The sequence below is a fragment of the Lampetra fluviatilis genome, unplaced genomic scaffold (genome assembly GCF_964198595.1).
Source record: "Lampetra fluviatilis unplaced genomic scaffold, kcLamFluv1.1 SCAFFOLD_863, whole genome shotgun sequence".
Lineage (NCBI taxonomy): Eukaryota > Metazoa > Chordata > Hyperoartia > Petromyzontiformes > Petromyzontidae > Lampetra > Lampetra fluviatilis.
Genome location: NW_027620542.1, coordinates 2,065 through 22,500, shown reverse-complemented (window position 1 = coordinate 22,500; position 20,436 = coordinate 2,065). Strand labels below are relative to the sequence as shown.

Sequence of the window (20,436 nt, the reverse complement as noted above, 5' to 3'; positions counted from 1 at the left end):
CACACACACACACAGACACACACACACACAGACACACACACAGACACACACACAGACACACACACAGACACACACACAGACACACACACAGACACACACACAGACACACACAAAGACACACACACAGACACACACACAGACACACACAGACACACACAAAGACACACACAGACACACACACACACAGACACACACACAGACACACACACAGACACACACACACACAGACACACACACAGACACACACACAGACACACACACAGACACACACACACAGACACACACAAAGACACACACACAGACACACACACAGACACACACACAGACACACACACAGACACACACACAGACACAGACACACACACAGACACACACACACACAGACACACACACAGACACACACACAGACACACACACAGACACACACACAGACACACACACAGACACACACACAGACACACACAAAGACACACACACAGACACACACACAGACACACACACAGACACACACAGACACACACACAGACACACACACAGACACACACAGACACACACACACACAGACACACACACAGACACACACACAGACACACACACACACAGACACACACAGACACACACACACAGACACACACAGACACACACACAGACACACACACAGACACACACAGACACACACACACACAGACACACACACAGACACACACACAGACACACACACACACAGACACACACACAGACACACACACACACAGACACACACACAGACACACACACAGACACACACAAAGACACACACACAGACACACACACAGACACACACACAGACACACACACAGACACACACACACAGACACACACACAGACACACACACAGACACACACACAGACACACACACAGACACACACACAGACACACACACAGACACACACACAGACACACACACACAGACACACACACAGACATACACAGACACACACACACACAGACACACACACAGACACACACACACACAGACACACACACAGACACACACACAGACACACACACAGACACACACACAGACACACACACAGACACACACACAGACACACACAGACACACACACACACAGACACACACACAGACACACACACAGACACACACACACACAGACACACACAGACACACACACAGACACACACACAGACACACACACAGACACACACACAGACACACACACAGACACACACACAGACACACACACAGACACACACAAAGACACACACACAGACACACACACAGACACACACACAGACACACACAGACACACACACAGACACACACACAGACACACACAGACACACACACACACAGACACACACACAGACACACACACAGACACACACACACACAGACACACACAGACACACACACACAGACACACACACAGACACACACACAGACACACACACAGACACACACAGACACACACACACAGACACACACACAGACACACACAGACACACACACAGACACACACACAGACACACACAGACACACACACACACAGACACACACACAGACACACACACAGACACACACACACACAGACACACACACAGACACACACACAGACACACACACAGACACACACACACAGACACACACACAGACACACACACAGACACACACACAGACACACACACAGACACACACACAGACACACACACACACAGACACACACACAGACACACACACACACAGACACACACACAGACACACACACAGACACACACACAGACACACACACAGACACACACAGACACACACACACAGACACACACACACAGACACACACAAAGACACACACACAGACACACACACACAGACACACACACAGACACAGACACACACAGACACACACACAGACACACACACAGACACACACAGACACACACACACAGACACACACACAGACACACACAGACACACACACAGACACACACACAGACACACACAGACACACACACACACAGACACACACACAGACACACACACAGACACACACACACACAGACACACACACAGACACACACACACACAGACACACACACAGACACACACACAGACACACACAAAGACACACACACAGACACACACACAGACACACACACAGACACACACACAGACACACACACAGACACACACACACACAGACACACACACAGACACACACACACACAGACACACACACAGACACACACACAGACACACACACAGACACACACACAGACACACACAGACACACACACACAGACACACACACACAGACACACACAAAGACACACACACAGACACACACACACAGACACACACACAGACACAGACACACACAGACACACACACAGACACACAAAGAGACATCAAGATGTTACTCCTACTTATGATGCTGATGTTCTTGTTGTTGATGTTGTTGATGTTGTTGATGATGTTGTTGATGTTGTTGATGATGATGTTGTTGATGTTGTTGATGATGATGTTGATGATGATGATATTGATGTTGTTGATGTTGATGATGATGATGTTGTTGTTGATGTTGTTGATGTTGATGATGTTGATGTTGTTGATGTTGATGATGTTGATGTTGTTGATGTTGATGATGATGATGTTGTTGATGTTGATGTTGATGATGTTGATGTTGTTGATGATGATGTTGTTGTTGATGTTGTTGATGTTGATGTTGTTGCTGATGTTGTTGATGATGATGATGTTGATGTTGTTGATGATGATGATGATGATGTTGATGATGATGATGTTGTTGTTGATGTTGTTGATGTTGATGATGTTGATGTTGATGTTGTTGATGATGATGTTGTTGATGATGATGTTGATGATGTTGATGATGATGATGTTGTTGTTGATGTTGTTGATGTTGATGTTGATGATGTTGTTGATGTTGATGATGTTGTTGATGTTGTTGATGTTGATGATGTTGATGTTGATGATGATGATGTTGTTGTTGATGATGTTGTTGATGATGATGATGATGTTGTTGATGCTGTTGATGTTGATGATGTTGATGTTGTTGATGTTGATGATGATGTTGTTGATGTTGTTGATGATGTTGATGATGATGTTGTTGATGTTGATGTTGTTGATGATGATGTTGTTGATGTTGATGTTGTTGATGTTGATGTTGTTGATGATGATGTTGTTGATGTTGTTGATGTTGATGATGTTGTTGATGTTGATGATGTTGTTGATGTTGTTGATGTTGATGATGTTGATGTTGATGATGATGATGATAATGTTGATGATGATGATGTTGATGATGATGTTGTTGATGTTGTTGATGATGTTGATGATGATGTTGTTGATGTTGATGATGATGATGATGTTGTTGATGTTGATGTTGTTGATGTTGTTGATGATGTTGATGTTGTTGATGATGATGTTGTTGATGTTGATGTTGTTGATGTTGTTGATGTTGATGTTGTTGATGATGATGATGATGATGATGTTGTTGATGTTGATGTTGTTGCTGATGTTGTTGATGATGATGATGTTGATGTTGTTGATGATGATGATGATGTTGATGATGATGATGATGTTGTTGTTGATGTTGTTGATGTTGATGATGTTGATGTTGATGTTGTTGATGATGATGTTGTTGATGTTGATGTTGTTGATGTTGATGATGTTGATGTTGATGTTGTTGATGATGATGTTGTTGATGTTGATGTTGTTGATGATGATGTTGTTGATGTTGATGTTGTTGATGTTGATGATGTTGATGTTGATGTTGTTGATGATGATGTTGTTGATGTTGATGATGATGATGATGTTGTTGTTGATGATGTTGTTGATGATGATGATGTTGTTGATGCTGTTGATGTTGATGATGTTGATGTTGTTGATGTTGATGATGTTGATAATGTTGATGATGATGATGTTGATGATGATGTTGTTGATGTTGTTGATGATGTTGATGATGATGTTGTTGATGTTGATGTTGATGTTGTTGATGATGATGTTGTTGATGTTGATGTTGTTGATGTTGATGTTGTTGATGTTGTTGATGATGATGTTGTTGATGTTGATGATGATGATGTTGATGATGATGTTGTTGATGATGATGTTGTTGATGTTGTTGATGATGATGTTGTTGATGATGATGTTGTTGATGATGATGTTGTTGATGTTGTTGATGATGATGTTGTTGATGTTGTTGATGATGATGATGTTGTTGATGTTGATGTTGTTGATGATGATGTTGTTGATGTTGTTGATGATGATGTTGTTGATGATGATGTTGTTGATGTTGTTGATGATGATGTTGATGTTGTTGATGATGATGTTGTTGATGATGATGTTGTTGATGTTGATGTTGTTGATGTTGTTGATGATGATGTTGATGTTGTTGATGATGATGTTGTTGATGTTGTTGATGATGATGTTGATGTTGTTGATGATGATGTTGTTGATGATGATGTTGTTGATGATGATGTTGTTGTTGATGATGTTGATGATGATGATGTTGATGTTGATGATGTTGATGATGATGATGTTGTTGTTGATGTTGTTGATGTTGATGTTGATGATGTTGTTGATGTTGATGATGTTGTTGATGTTGTTGATGTTGATGTTGATGATGATGTTGTTGTTGATGATGTTGATGTTGATGATGATGATGATGTTGTTGTTGATGATGTTGTTGATGATGATGATGTTGATGTTGATGTTGATGTTGTTGATGTTGATGATGTTGATGTTGTTGATGATGATGATGTTGATGATGATGATGATGATGTTGTTGATGTTGTTGATGATGATGTTGTTGATGTTGATGTTGATGTTGTTGATGATGTTGATAATGTTGATGATGATGATGTTGATGATGTTGTTGATGTTGTTGATGCTGTTGTTGATGATGATGATGTTGATAATGTTGATGATGATGATGTTGATGTTGATGTTGATGTTGTTGATGATGTTGATGATGATGTTGTTGATGTTGATGTTGATGTTGTTGATGATGATGTTGTTGATGTTGATGTTGTTGATGTTGATGTTGTTGATGTTGTTGATGATGATGTTGTTGATGATGATGTTGTTGATGATGATGTTGTTGATGTTGTTGATGATGATGTTGTTGATGTTGTTGATGATGATGATGTTGTTGATGTTGATGTTGTTGATGATGATGTTGTTGATGTTGTTGATGATGATGTTGTTGATGATGATGTTGTTGATGTTGTTGATGATGATGTTGTTGATGATGATGTTGTTGATGTTGTTGATGTTGATGTTGTTGATGTTGTTGATGATGATGTTGATGTTGTTGATGATGATGTTGTTGATGTTGTTGATGATGATGTTGATGTTGTTGATGATGATGTTGTTGATGATGATGTTGTTGATGTTGTTGATGATGATGTTGTTGATGTTGTTGATGATGATGATGTTGATGTTGTTGATGTTGTTGATGATGATGATGATGATGTTGTTGATGATGATGATGTTGATGTTGTTGATGTTGATGATGTTGATAATGTTGTTGATGATGATGATGTTGATGATGATGATGATGTTGTTGATGTTGTTGATGATGATGATGTTGATGATGATGTTGTTGATGTTGTTGATGATGATGATGTTGATGTTGTTGATGTTGTTGATGATGATGTTGATGTTGTTGTTGATGTTGTTGATGATGATGTTGTTGATGTTGTTGATGTTGATGATGATGTTGATGTTGTTGTTGATGTTGTTGATGATGATGTTGTTGATGTTGTTGATGTTGTTGATGTTGATGATGATGTTGATGTTGTTGTTGATGTTGTTGATGATGTTGATGATGATGATGATGTTGATGTTGTTGATGTTGTTGATGATGATGTTGTTGATGTTGTTGATGTTGTTGATGTTGTTGATGATGATGATGATGATGTTGATGATGTTGATGTTGTTGATGATGTTGATGATGTTGTTGATGTTGTTGATGATGTTGATGTTGTTGATGTTGTTGATGTTGATGATGATGTTGATGTTGTTGTTGATGTTGTTGATGATGTTGATGTTGTTGATGTTGATGTTGTTGATGATGTTGATGATGTTGTTGATGTTGTTGATGATGATGATGTTGATGATGTTGATGTTGTTGATGATGTTGATGATGTTGTTGATGTTGTTGATGTTGATGTTGTTGATGTTGTTGATGTTGATGATGATGTTGATGTTGTTGTTGATGTTGTTGATGATGTTGATGTTGTTGATGTTGTTGATGATGATGATGTTGTTGATGTTGTTGATGTTGATGTTGTTGATGTTGTTGATGTTGTTGATGTTGTTGATGTTGTTGATGTTGTTGATGTTGTTGATGTTGTTGATGTTGTTGATGTTGTTGATGTTGATGTTGTTGATGTTGATGATGTTGTTGATGTTGATGTTGTTGATGTTGTTGATGTTGATGATGATGTTGATGTTGTTGATGTTGATGATGTTGTTGATGTTGATGTTGTTGATGTTGTTGATGTTGTTGATGTTGTTGATGTTGATGTTGTTGATGTTGTTGATGTTGTTGATGTTGTTGATGTTGTTGATGTTGTTGATGTTGTTGATGTTGTTGATGTTGTTGATGTTGTTGATGTTGATGTTGTTGATGTTGTTGATGTTGATGATGATGTTGATGTTGTTGTTGATGTTGTTGATGATGTTGATGTTGTTGATGTTGTTGATGATGATGATGTTGTTGATGTTGTTGATGTTGATGTTGTTGATGTTGTTGATGTTGTTGATGTTGTTGATGTTGTTGATGTTGTTGATGTTGTTGATGTTGTTGATGTTGTTGATGTTGTTGATGTTGATGTTGATGATGTTGTTGATGTTGATGTTGATGATGTTGTTGACTGACCTCTGAGTCGAGGGTTGAGGAGCGTCCGCCCACGGAAAGACACTGCCATTGAGACACTCAGAGAGAGACACACAGACACACACAGACACACACACAGACACACACACAGACACACACAGAGACTCACACAGAGACACACACAGAGACACACACACAGACACACACAGACACACACACAGACACACACAGAGACTCACACAGAGACACACACACAGACACACACACAGACTCACACAGAGACACACACAGAGACTCACACAGAGACACACACAGAGACACACACACAGACACACACAGACACACACACAGACACACACAGAGACTCACACAGAGACACACACACAGACACACACAGACACACACACAGACACAGAGACTCACACACAGACACACACAGAGACACACACAGAGACACACACAGAGACACACACAGAGACACACACACAGATAGACACACAGAGACACTCACACAGAGACACAGAGAGACACACACAGAGACACAGAGACACACACACAGACACAGAGAGACACAGAGACTCACAGACACACACACAAAGACACACACAGATAGACACACACACAGATAGACACACACAGAGACACACAGAGCCACACAGAGACACACACAGAGACACACAGAGAGACACACAGAGACACACAGACACACACAGAGAGAGACACACAGACACAGAGACAAGCACACAGACACAGATAGAAGACACACACAGAGACTCACAGATCGAGAGAGACACACACAGTGAGACACACACAGACACACACACAGATAGACACACAAACAGATAGACACACACAGATAGACACACACACAGATAGACACACACACACAGAGACTTACAGATCGAGAGACACACACAGAGGCACACACAGTAAGACACACACAGTGAGACACACACAGACACAGATAGACACACACACAGAGACACAGAGAGACACAGAGAGATACAGACACAGATAGACACACAGAGCACACACAGATCTAGAGAGACTCACAGATCGAGAGAGAGACACACACAGTGACACACACAGAGACAGACACACACACAGAGACACACACACAGTGAGACACACAGAGACACACACAGATAGACACACAGAGACACAGAGACACACACACAGACACACACAGAGACACAGAGAGACACTCACACAGAGACACAGAGATACAGAGACACAGATAGACACACACACAGAGACACACACACAGAGACACACAGAGACACAGAGAGACACTCACACAGAGACACAGAGATACAGAGACACAGATAGACACACACACAGAGACACACAGAGACACACACAGATCTAGAGAGACTGACAGATCGAGAGAGAGACACACACAGTGACACACACACAGATAGACACACACACAGAGACACACACACAGACACACACAGAGACACAGAGAGACACACACACAGATAGACACACACACAGAGACACACACAGATAGACACACAGAGACACACACACAGTGAGACACACAGAGACACACACACAGAGACACACACACAGTGAGACACACAGAGACACACACAGATAGACACACAGAGACACACACAGATCTAGAGAGACTGACAGATCGAGAGAGAGACACACACAGTGACACTCACATAGCGAGCGTGAGAGACACGAGTAATCGATTCTCCGTAATCGTCGCCTCACTAATCGATTCCACCCCCCATCTCCCCTCTCCTGCTGTGGCGGTGGTTGTGGTGGTTGTGGTGGTTGTTGTGGTTGTTGTTGGTGGTTGTGGTGGTGGCTGTGGTGGTGGTGCCGCCGATAGAAATCCGAAAATCCGTAAAGCGCTTGAAAGCTGCCGACGCAAATGTCGATTCAGCCCGCGTCGATTAAGGCGCGCGTCGATTCCCAAGAATCGGAGTTGACGGCTGCCATCTCGGCAGTTGGGGAAAAAACACAAATCGATTCGAACGATTCCGTTGATTTCGATTCCATTTGAATCGATTCCGTCTCCTCTACCATAACTTTGTATTGACTCCCTCTCTTCGATTCCTTCGGTTTCGATTAATTTTTTTCGATTCCTCCTCCACTTCCATTCACTTAGTATTGACCTCGCCTTGTCGATTCCCCTAGAATCGATTCCTTTGATTTTGAATTATTTCTTATCGATTCCGTCTCCTCTACCATAACTTCGTATTGACTCACTCTCTTCGATTCCTTCGGTTTCGATTAATAGTTTTCGATTCCTCCTCCACTTCCCATCACTTAGTATTGACCCAGCCTTGTCGATTCCCCTAGAATCGATTCAATTGGTTTTGAATATTTCTTATCGATTCTGTCTCCATCTCCCCTATCACTTAGTATTGACTCCCACTCTGGAGTCCTCGAATCGATTCATGTTACAGATTCCCTTTTCACGATTTTTTCAATCGATTCCCCCCGTTCATGAACATTAAACCACGCCTATTAATCGATTCCGCGATTCCTTAAACGCAATCGGAATCGCCTTCTTCACCATCATAACAATGGCGTCCTCGAATCGATCCAAGTCACCGATTCCCTTTCCACGATTCTTTCACTCGATTCCCCCTATTAATTAACATTAAACCACAGCAACGCATCGATTCCGCGATTCCTTAACCGCAATCGAATCGCCTTCACCACCACAACAACAATGGCGTCCTCGAATCGATCCACGTCACCGATTACATTTCCACGATTCTTTCACTCGATTCCCCCATTCATTAACATTAAACCACGCCTACTAATCGATTCCTCGATTCCCTCAACCGCAATCGGAATCGCCTCCTTCACCACCATCACAACAACAGCAGCAATGAATTTCGATGTGAAGCTTCTTTCGTGACTGCAGCAGCAGGGATTCATCTTCTTGGTTTTTTCGGTAAAGTCGTCACGTAGAAGGGAAGTAATAAAATAATAAAACATAATAAAATGAAACAATTCTCACGACGTTTCGGCTACAACGCAAGCAGCCGTCTTCAGGTGAAGAATGAGACACTGCCAAGCTAGGAGCTTACATATAAACTGGGTTGGAGGTGGAAGAAGAAGAGCGCCTTAACAAAAAGAATGTGCATATCAAGAGGAATTTAGCATATTCATGGCAAATGCGTAGGAGGAGGGCGGGGGGGGGGGGTTACCACCCCACCCCCTCCTCCCGCTCTCTCTTCCGATTGGCTACCCACCCACCCCCACCCCACCTCCCGCTCTCTCTTCCGATTGGCTACCCACCCACCCCCACCCCACCTCCCGCTCTCTCTTCCGATTGGCTACCCACCCACCCCCACCCCACCCCCTCCTCCCGCTCTCTCTTCCGATTGGCTACCCACCCACCCCCACCCCTCCTCCCGCTCTCTCTTCCGATTGGCTACCCACCCACCCCCACCCCACCCCCTCCTCCCGCTCTCTCTTCCGATTGGCTACCCACCCACCCCCACCCCACCCCCTCCTCCCGCTCTCTCTTCCGATTGGCTACCCACCCACCCCCACCCCACCCCCTCCTCCCGCTCTCTCTTCCGATTGGCTACCCACCCACCCCCACCCCACCCCCTCCTCCCGCTCTCTCTTCCGATTGGCTACCCACCCACCCCCACCCCACCCCCTCCTCCCGCTCTCTCTTCCGATTGGCTACCCACCCACCCCCACCCCACCCCCTCCTCCCGCTCTCTCTTCCGATTGGCTACCCACCCACCCCCACCCCACCCCCTCCTCCCGCTCTCTCTTCCGATTGGCTACCCACCCACCCCCACCCCACCCCCTCCTCCCGCTCTCTCTTCCGATTGGCTACCCACCCACCCCCACCCCACCCCCTCCTCCCGCTCTCTCTTCCGATTGGCTACCCACCCACCCCCACCCCACCCCCTCCTCCCGCTCTCTCTTCCGATTGGCTACCCACCCACCCCCACCCCACCCCCTCCTCCCGCTCTCTCTTCCGATTGGCTACCCACCCACCCCCACCCCACCCCCTCCTCCCGCTCTCTCCTCCGATTGGCTACTCATCCACCCCCACCCCACCCCCTCCTCCCGCTCTCTCTTCCGATTGGCTACCCACCCACCCCCACCCCACCCCCTCCTCCCGCTCTCTCTTCCGATTGGCTACCCACCCACCCCCACCCCACCCCCTCCTCCCGCTCTCTCCTCCGATTGGCTACTCATCCACCCCCACCCCACCCCCCTTCTCGCCCTCTGATTGGCCAACGGCCCCCGACGTTGGGTCTCGCGCCAATATCAAACGGTCGCCAGTCGCGGCCATGAACACCACGGGGACGGAGGTCGTTGTGGAGGTGAGGGGTGGTGAGGGGTGGTGAGGGGTGGTGAGGGGTGGTGAGGGGTGGTGAGGGGTGGTGAGGGGTGGTGGTGGTGAGGGGGGGTGGTGGCGAGGGGTGGTGAGGGGTGGTGAGGGGTGGTGAGGGGTGGTGAGGGGTGGTGAGGGGGTGAGGGGTGGTGAGGGGGTGAGGGGTGGTGAGGGGGGGGGGGTGGTGAGGGGGGGTGAGGGTGGTGGTGGTGAGGAGGGTGAGGGTGGTGGTGGTGAGGGGGGTGGTGGCGAGGGGTGGTGAGGGGTGGTGAGGGGTGGTGAGGGGTGGTGAGGGGTGGTGAGGGGGTGAGGGGTGGTGAGGGGGGGGGTGGTGAGGGGGTGAGGGTGGTGGTGAGGGGGGTGAGGGTGGTGAGGGTGGTGGTGGTGAGTGATGGTGGTGATGATGGTGAGTGATGGTGGTGAGGGTGGTGGTGATGGTGGTGATGGTGATGTCGCCACTGGGAAGAAGTCCGTATACCGCTGTGTATGTAAAAGTCTATTGGATGCCATTGGGCAGGGGTATAGGGACTTCTCGCCCAACCTGTGTATGAAAAATGTTAAACAAACTAGACGTTTTGGTGGTGGTCGAGAAGTCCGTATACCCCTGTGTACGGGTAATCACATTGGATCCCATTGGACAGGGGTATAGGGACTTCTCGCCGTACTGTGTCTGTGTGTGTGTGTCTCTGTGTGTGTGTCTGTGTGTGTCTCTGTGTGTGTGTGTCTCTGTGTGTCTCTGTGTGTGTGTCTCTGTGTGTGTGTGACTGTGTGTATCACTGTGTGTGTGTGTCACTGTGTGTGTGTGTGTATCACTGTGTGTGTGTCTGTGTGTGTGTATCACTGTGTGTGTGTCTGTGTGTGTGTATCTCTGTGTGTGTCTCTGTGTGTGTGTGTCTCTGTGTGTGTGTGACTGTGTGTATCACTGTGTGTGTGTGTATCACTGTGTGTGTGTGTGTATCACTGTGTGTGTCACTGTGTGTGTGTGTGTATCACTGTGTGTGTCTTTGTGTGTGTGTGTCACTGTGTGTGTGTGTGTCTGTGTGTGTCTCTGTGTATGTGTATCACTGTGTGTCTTTGTGTGTGTGTCTGTGTGTGTGTGTCTGTGTGTGTGTGTCTGTGTGTGTGTGTGTATCACTGTGTGTGTCTGTGTGTGTGTGTGTATCACTGTGTGTGTCTCTGTGTATCACTGTGTGTGTGTCTGTGTGTCTCTGTGTGAGTCTCTGTGTGTGTCACTGTGTGTGTGTCTCTGTGTGTCACTGTGTGTGTGTCACTGTGTGTGTCTCTGTGTGTGTCACTGTGTGTGTGTCACTGTGTGTGTCACTGTGTGTGTGTGTCACTGTGTGTGTGTGTGTATCACTGTGTGTGTCTGTGTGTGTGTGTCTGTGTGTGTGTGTCACTGTGTGTGTGTGTGTCTGTGTGTGTCTCTGTGTGTGTGTATCACTGTGTGTCTTTGTGTGTGTATCACTGTGTGTGTCTCTGTGTGTGTGTGTGTTTGTATCACTGTGTGTGTCTCTGTGTGTGTATCACTGTGTTTGTCTCTGTGTGTGTGTCTCTGTGTGTGTGTGTGTATCACTGTGTGTGTCTCTGTGTATCACTGTGTGTGTGTCTGTGTGTCTCTGTGTGTGTCACTGTGTGTGTGTCACTGTGTGTGTCTCTGTGTGTGTCACTGTGTGTGTGTCACTGTGTGTGTCTCTGTGTGTGTCACTGTGTGTGTGTCTCTGTGTGTGTGTGTCACTGTGTGTGTGTATCACACTACAGGCTGGAGGCTGTGCAGAGTTGCTGGTGTCGTGGCTGGTGCCGCAGGCTGCTGGCTCCGTGCGTCACCTCGTGAAGGTTTCCTCGGCCGAGATGCCCCAGCTGCAGGTCGAGCTCATGGGCACCTGCCTGGAGCGTCGCCTGCCCCGAGTGAGTCACACAACAACAACAACAACAACCACAACAACAACCACCTACACATCATCATCATCATCATCATCCTACACATCATCATCATCATCATCCTACACATCATCATCATCATCATCCTACACATCATCATCATCATCGTACACATCATCATCATCATCATCATCCTACACATCATCATCATCATCATCATCCTACACATCATCATCATCATCATCCTACACATCATCATCATCATCATCCTACACATCATCATCATCATCGTACACATCATCATCATCATCATCATCCTACACATCATCATCATCATCCTACACATCATCATCATCATCCTACACATCATCATCATCATCCTACACATCATCATCATCATCCTACACATCATCATCATCATCATCATCCTACACATCATCATCATCATCATCATCCTACACATCATCATCATCATCCTACACATCATCATCATCATCATCCTACACATCATCATCATCATCCTACACATCATCATCATCATCCTACACATCATCATCATCATCGTACACATCATCATCATCATCATCATCCTACACATCATCATCATCATCCTACACATCATCATCATCATCCTACACATCATCATCATCATCGTACACATCATCATCATCATCATCCTACACATCATCATCATCATCATCCTACACATCATCATCATCATCCTACACATCATCATCATCATCCTACACATCATCATCATCATCCTACACATCATCATCATCATCCTACACATCATCATCATCATCCTACACATCATCATCATCATCCTACACATCATCATCATCCTACACATCATCATCATCATCGTACACATCATCATCATCATCGTACACATCATCATCATCATCGTACACATCATCATCATCATCGTACACATCATCATCATCATCGTACACATCATCATCATCATCGTACACATCATCATCATCATCCTACACATCATCATCATCATCCTACACATCATCATCATCATCCTACACATCATCATCATCATCGTACACATCATCATCATCATCCTACACATCATCATCATCATCCTACACATCATCATCATCATCCTACACATCATCATCATCATCCTACACATCATCATCATCATCCTACACATCATCATCATCATCCTACACATCATCATCATCATCATCGTACACATCATCATCATCATCATCCTACACATCATCATCATCATCATCCTACACATCATCATCATCATCCTACACATCATCATCATCATCCTACACATCATCATCATCATCGTACACATCATCATCATCATCCTACACATCATCATCATCATCCTACACATCATCATCATCATCTCTCACATCATCATCATCATCCTACACATCATCATCATCATCCTACACATCATCATCATCATCCTACACATCATCATCATCATCCTACACATCATCATCATCATCCTACACATCATCATCATCATCATCCTACACATCATCATCATCATCATCCTACACATCATCATCATCATCATCGTACACATCATCATCATCATCATCGTACACATCATCATCATCATCCTACACATCATCATCATCATCCTACACATCATCATCATCATCCTACACATCATCATCATCATCCTACACATCATCATCATCATCCTACACATCATCATCATCATCCTACACATCATCATCATCATCCTACACATCATCATCATCATCGTACACATCATCATCATCATCCTACACATCATCATCATCATCCTACACATCATCATCATCATCGTACACATCATCATCATCATCGTACACATCATCATCCTACACATCATCATCATCATCCTACACATCATCATCATCATCCTACACATCATCATCATCATCCTACACATCATCATCATCATCCTACACATCATCATCATCATCCTACACATCATCATCATCATCGTACACATCATCATCATCATCCTACACATCATCATCATCATCGTACACATCATCATCATCATCGTACACATCATCATCATCATCGTACACATCATCATCATCATCCTACACATCATCATCATCATCCTACACATCATCATCATCATCCTACACATCATCATCATCATCCTACACATCATCATCATCATCCTACACATCATCATCATCATCCTACACATCATCATCATCATCGTACACATCATCATCATCATCGTACACATCATCATCATCATCCTACACATCATCATCATCATCGTACACATCATCATCATCATCGTACACATCATCATCATCATCCTACACATCATCATCATCATCCTACACATCATCATCATCATCCTACACATCATCATCATCATCCTACACATCATCATCATCATCCTACACATCATCATCATCATCCTACACATCATCATCATCATCCTACACATCATCATCATCATCCTACACATCATCATCATCATCCTACACATCATCATCATCATCCTACACATCATCATCATCATCGTACACATCATCATCATCATCGTACACATCATCATCATCATCGTACACATCATCATCATCATCCTACACATCATCATCATCATCCTACACATCATCATCATCATCCTACACATCATCATCATCATCCTACACATCATCATCATCATCCTACACATCATCATCATCATCCTACACATCATCATCATCATCCTACACATCATCATCATCATCCTACACATCATCATCATCATCATCATCCTACACATCATCATCATCATCCTACACATCATCATCATCATCCTACACATCATCATCTTACACATCCTCTCCCCCCCGCCCCCCCGGCATCAGCAGCGGCAGCAGCAGCAGCATCAGCAGCAGCATCATCGGCAGCGGCAGCAGCATCAGCAGCGGCAGCATCATCAGCAGCGGCAGCATCATCAGCAGCGGCAGGCGAAGCGTCGTCAGCAGCAGCTGCAGCAGATCCAGCGGCTGCAGCTTCATCATGAAACCGCGGTCGCCGCGGCGACGAGCGGGGCGGTCGGGGCGGCGGTCGCCGCGGCGACGAGGTGGGCGGTCGCCGCGGCGACGAGGTGGGCGGTCGCCGCGGCGACGAGGTGGGCGGTCGCCGTGGCGACGAGGTGGGCGGTCGCCGTGGCGACGGGGGGGCGACGTGGGCAGGAGTCGCTGTCGGCCGGGGGAGGTGGAGGTGGAGATGGATGGGGCCGAGAGAACGACTTTGAGGTCGACTTGGGGGAGGAGGTGGTGGAGGAGGTGGTGGAGGAGGTGGTGGAGGAGGTGGTGGAGGAGGTGGTGAAGGAGGAGGTGGAGTTGGTGGAGGAGTTGGAGGAGGAGGTGGAGGAGGAGGAGGTGGTGGAGGAGGTGGAGGTGGAGTTGGTGGAGGTGGAGGAGGTGGAGGAGGAGGTGGAGTTGGTGGTGGTGGTGGAGGAGGAGGTGGTGGAGGAGGTGGTGGAGGAGGTGGAGTTGGTGGAGTTGGTGGAGGAGGTGGAGGTGGTGGAGGTGGTGGAGGAGGTGGAGGAGGAGGTGGAAGCCATCGGACCTGGTCGGGCGGACATAGCCAGCGGCCTGGGGCAGGCGGGCAACTCCACCATGGCTACCGTCGTCAAGGGTAGGCGGCCTGTCACCACGACTACCGTCGTCAAGGGGAAACCGGCGGTCACCGGCGTCGCCATGGCGACCGTCGTCAAGGGGAGGCCGGTGGTCCCGGTGAGGGCGGCGCTTGTGCCCAGGAGCCTCCGATTCGGTGAGGGAGCGGTGGAGGTGGTGGAGTCTTCGATGGTGGAGTCTTCGATGGTGGAGCGACGATCGTCCGGCTCCATGAAGCGTCGCTGCGTGGAGACGGAGGAGGATGTGAAGCGGCCGCGGGTGGAGGGGGTGGGGGCTGCCGTCGCCGTGGTTACGGAGGGGGGCGTCGCCGTGGCGACCGCGAGGGGGGGGGTGGCGTTCGTCGTTGGTACCCCAGCCGGCTGCCGTTTTGTCCGGGGTCAGAGTTCAGCAGGTGAGGGGGGGGGTGCACACACACACAGTACACACACAGTACACACACACACAGTACACACACACACAGTACACACACACAGTACACACACACACACAGTACACACACACACAGTACACACACACACAGTACACACACACACACAGTACACACACAGTACACACACACACAGTACACACACACACAGTACACACACACACAGTACACACACAGTACACACACAGTACACACACACACAGTACACACACACACAGTACACACACACACACAGTACACACACAGTACACACACACACAGTACACACACACACACAGTACACACACACACAACACACACACAGTACACACACAGTACACACACAGTACACACACAGTACACACACACAGTACACACACACACAACACACACACACACAGTACACACACAGTACACACACAGTACACACACAGTACACACACACACAACACACACACACACAGTACACACACAGTACACACACACACAGTACACACACACACAGTACACACACACACAGTACACACACACACACAGTACACACACAGTACACACACACACAGTACACACACACACAGTACACACACAGTACACACACAGTACACACACACACAGTACACACACACACAGTACACACACACACAACACACACACAGTACACACACAGTACACACACAGTACACACACAGTACACACACACACAGTACACACACACACAACACACACACACACAGTACACACACAGTACACACACAGTACACACACACACAGTACACACACACACAACACACACACACACAGTACACACACAGTACACACACACACAGTACACACACACACAGTACACACACACACAGTACACACACACACAGTACACACACAGTACACACACAGTACACACACACACAGTACACACACAGTACACACACAGTACACACACAGTACACACACACACACACAGTACACACACAGTACACACAGTACACACACAGTACACACACACACAGTACACACACACACACAGTACACACACACACAGTACACACACACACAGTACACACACACACAGTACACACACACACAGTACACACACACACAGTACACACACACACAGTACACACAGTACACACACACACAGTACACACACACACAGTACACACACACACACAGTACACACACACACACAGTACACACACACACACACACACAGTACACACACACACAGTACACACACACACACACACAGTACACACACACACAGTACACACAGTACACACACACACAGTACACACACACACACAGTACACACACACACACACACACAGTACACACACACACAGTACACACACACACACACACAGTACACACACACACAGTACACACACACACACAGTACACACACACAGTACACACACACACAGTACACACACAGTACACACACACACAGTACACACACACACACAGTACACACAGTACACACACACACAGTACACACACACACACACACAGTACACACAGTACACACACACACAGTACACACACACACAGTACACACACACACACAGTACACACACACACACACACACAGTACACACACACACAGTACACACACACACACACACAGTACACACACACACAGTACACACACACACAGTACACACACACACAGTACACACACACACACACACAGTACACACAGTACACACACACACAGTACACACACACACAGTACACACACACACACAGTACACACACACACACACACACAGTACACACACACACAGTACACACACACACACACACAGTACACACACACACAGAGTACACACACACACAGTACACACACACACAGTACACACACACACAGAGTACACACACACACAGTACACACACACACAGTACACACACACACAGAGTACACACACACACACACAGTACACACACACACACACAGTACACACACACACACGTGTACACACACACACAGTACACACACACACACAGTACACACACACACACAGTACACACACACACAGTACACACACACACAGTACACACACACACACAGTACACACACACACACAGTACACACACACACAGTACACACACACACAGTACACACACACACAGTACACACACACAGTACACACACACAGTACACACACAGTACACACACACACACACAGTACACACACACACACACAGTACACACACAGTACACACACACACACACAGTACACACACACACAGTACACACACACACAGTACACACACACACACAGTACACACACACACAGTACACACACAGTACACACACAGTACACACACACACACACAGTACACACACACACACACAGTACACACACACACACGTGTACACACACACACACAGTACACACACACACAGTACACACACAGTACACACACACACAGTACACACACACAGTACACACACAGTACACACACAGTACACACACACACACACAGTACACACACACACACACAGTACACACACACACAGTACACACACACACACAGTACACACACACACACACAGTACACACACACACACAGTACACACACACACACAGTACACACACACACAGTACACACACACACACACAGTACACACACACACACAGTACACACACACACACAGTACACACACACACACACAGTACACACACACACACACAGTACACACACACACACAGTACACACACACACAGTACACACACACAGTACACACACACACACAGTACACACACACACAGTACACACACACACACACACAGTACAGTGTACACGTGTCCATGTATCTCTGTCTGTGTCTCTCTGTGTCTCTGTGTATGTGTCTGTGTCTCACTGCGTGTGTGTGTCTGTGTGTGTCTCTCTGTCTCTGTGTGTCTCTGTGTGTCTCTGTGTGTCTCTGTCTTTCTGTGTTTCTCTGTGTCTCTCTGTGTCTCTGTGTGTCTCTCTCTGTGTGTCTCTCTCTGTGTGTCTCTGTGTGTCTCTGTGTGTCTCTGTGTCTCTGTGTGTCTCTGTGTGTCTCTGTGTCTCTGTGTCTCTGTGTCTCACCGTGTGTCTGTGTGTCTCTGTGTGTCTTTCTGTGTGTCTCTGTGTGTCTCTGTGTCTTTCTGTGTGTCTCTGTGTGTCTCTGTGTGTCTCTGTGTCTTTCTGTGTGTCTCTGTGTGTCTCTGTGTGTCTCTGTGTGTCTCTGTGTGTCTCTGTGTGTCTCTGTGTGTCTTTCTGTGTCTCTGTGTCTCTCTGTGTGTCTGTGTGTCTCTGTGTCTCTCTGTGTGTGTCTCTGTGTCTCTGTGTCACTGTGTGTCTCACTGT

The 20,436-nt window shown here is 46.4% G+C and overlaps 1 protein-coding gene across 1 annotated transcript in view; it reads right to left on the bottom strand.

The window, feature by feature from the left end:
* LOC144954035 (rapamycin-insensitive companion of mTOR-like) overlaps positions 1-8,610 on the bottom strand; it is a gene marked incomplete at its 3' end in the record, with an annotated part of 26,955 nt that extends 18,345 nt beyond the window's left edge. The window contains exon 1 of the mRNA XM_078884618.1: positions 6,897-8,610. Within this exon, the coding sequence (XP_078740744.1) occupies positions 6,897-6,945 (49 nt within the window). The remainder of the gene's footprint in view (positions 1-6,896) is intronic.
* Positions 8,611-20,436: the final 11,826 nt, after the last annotated feature.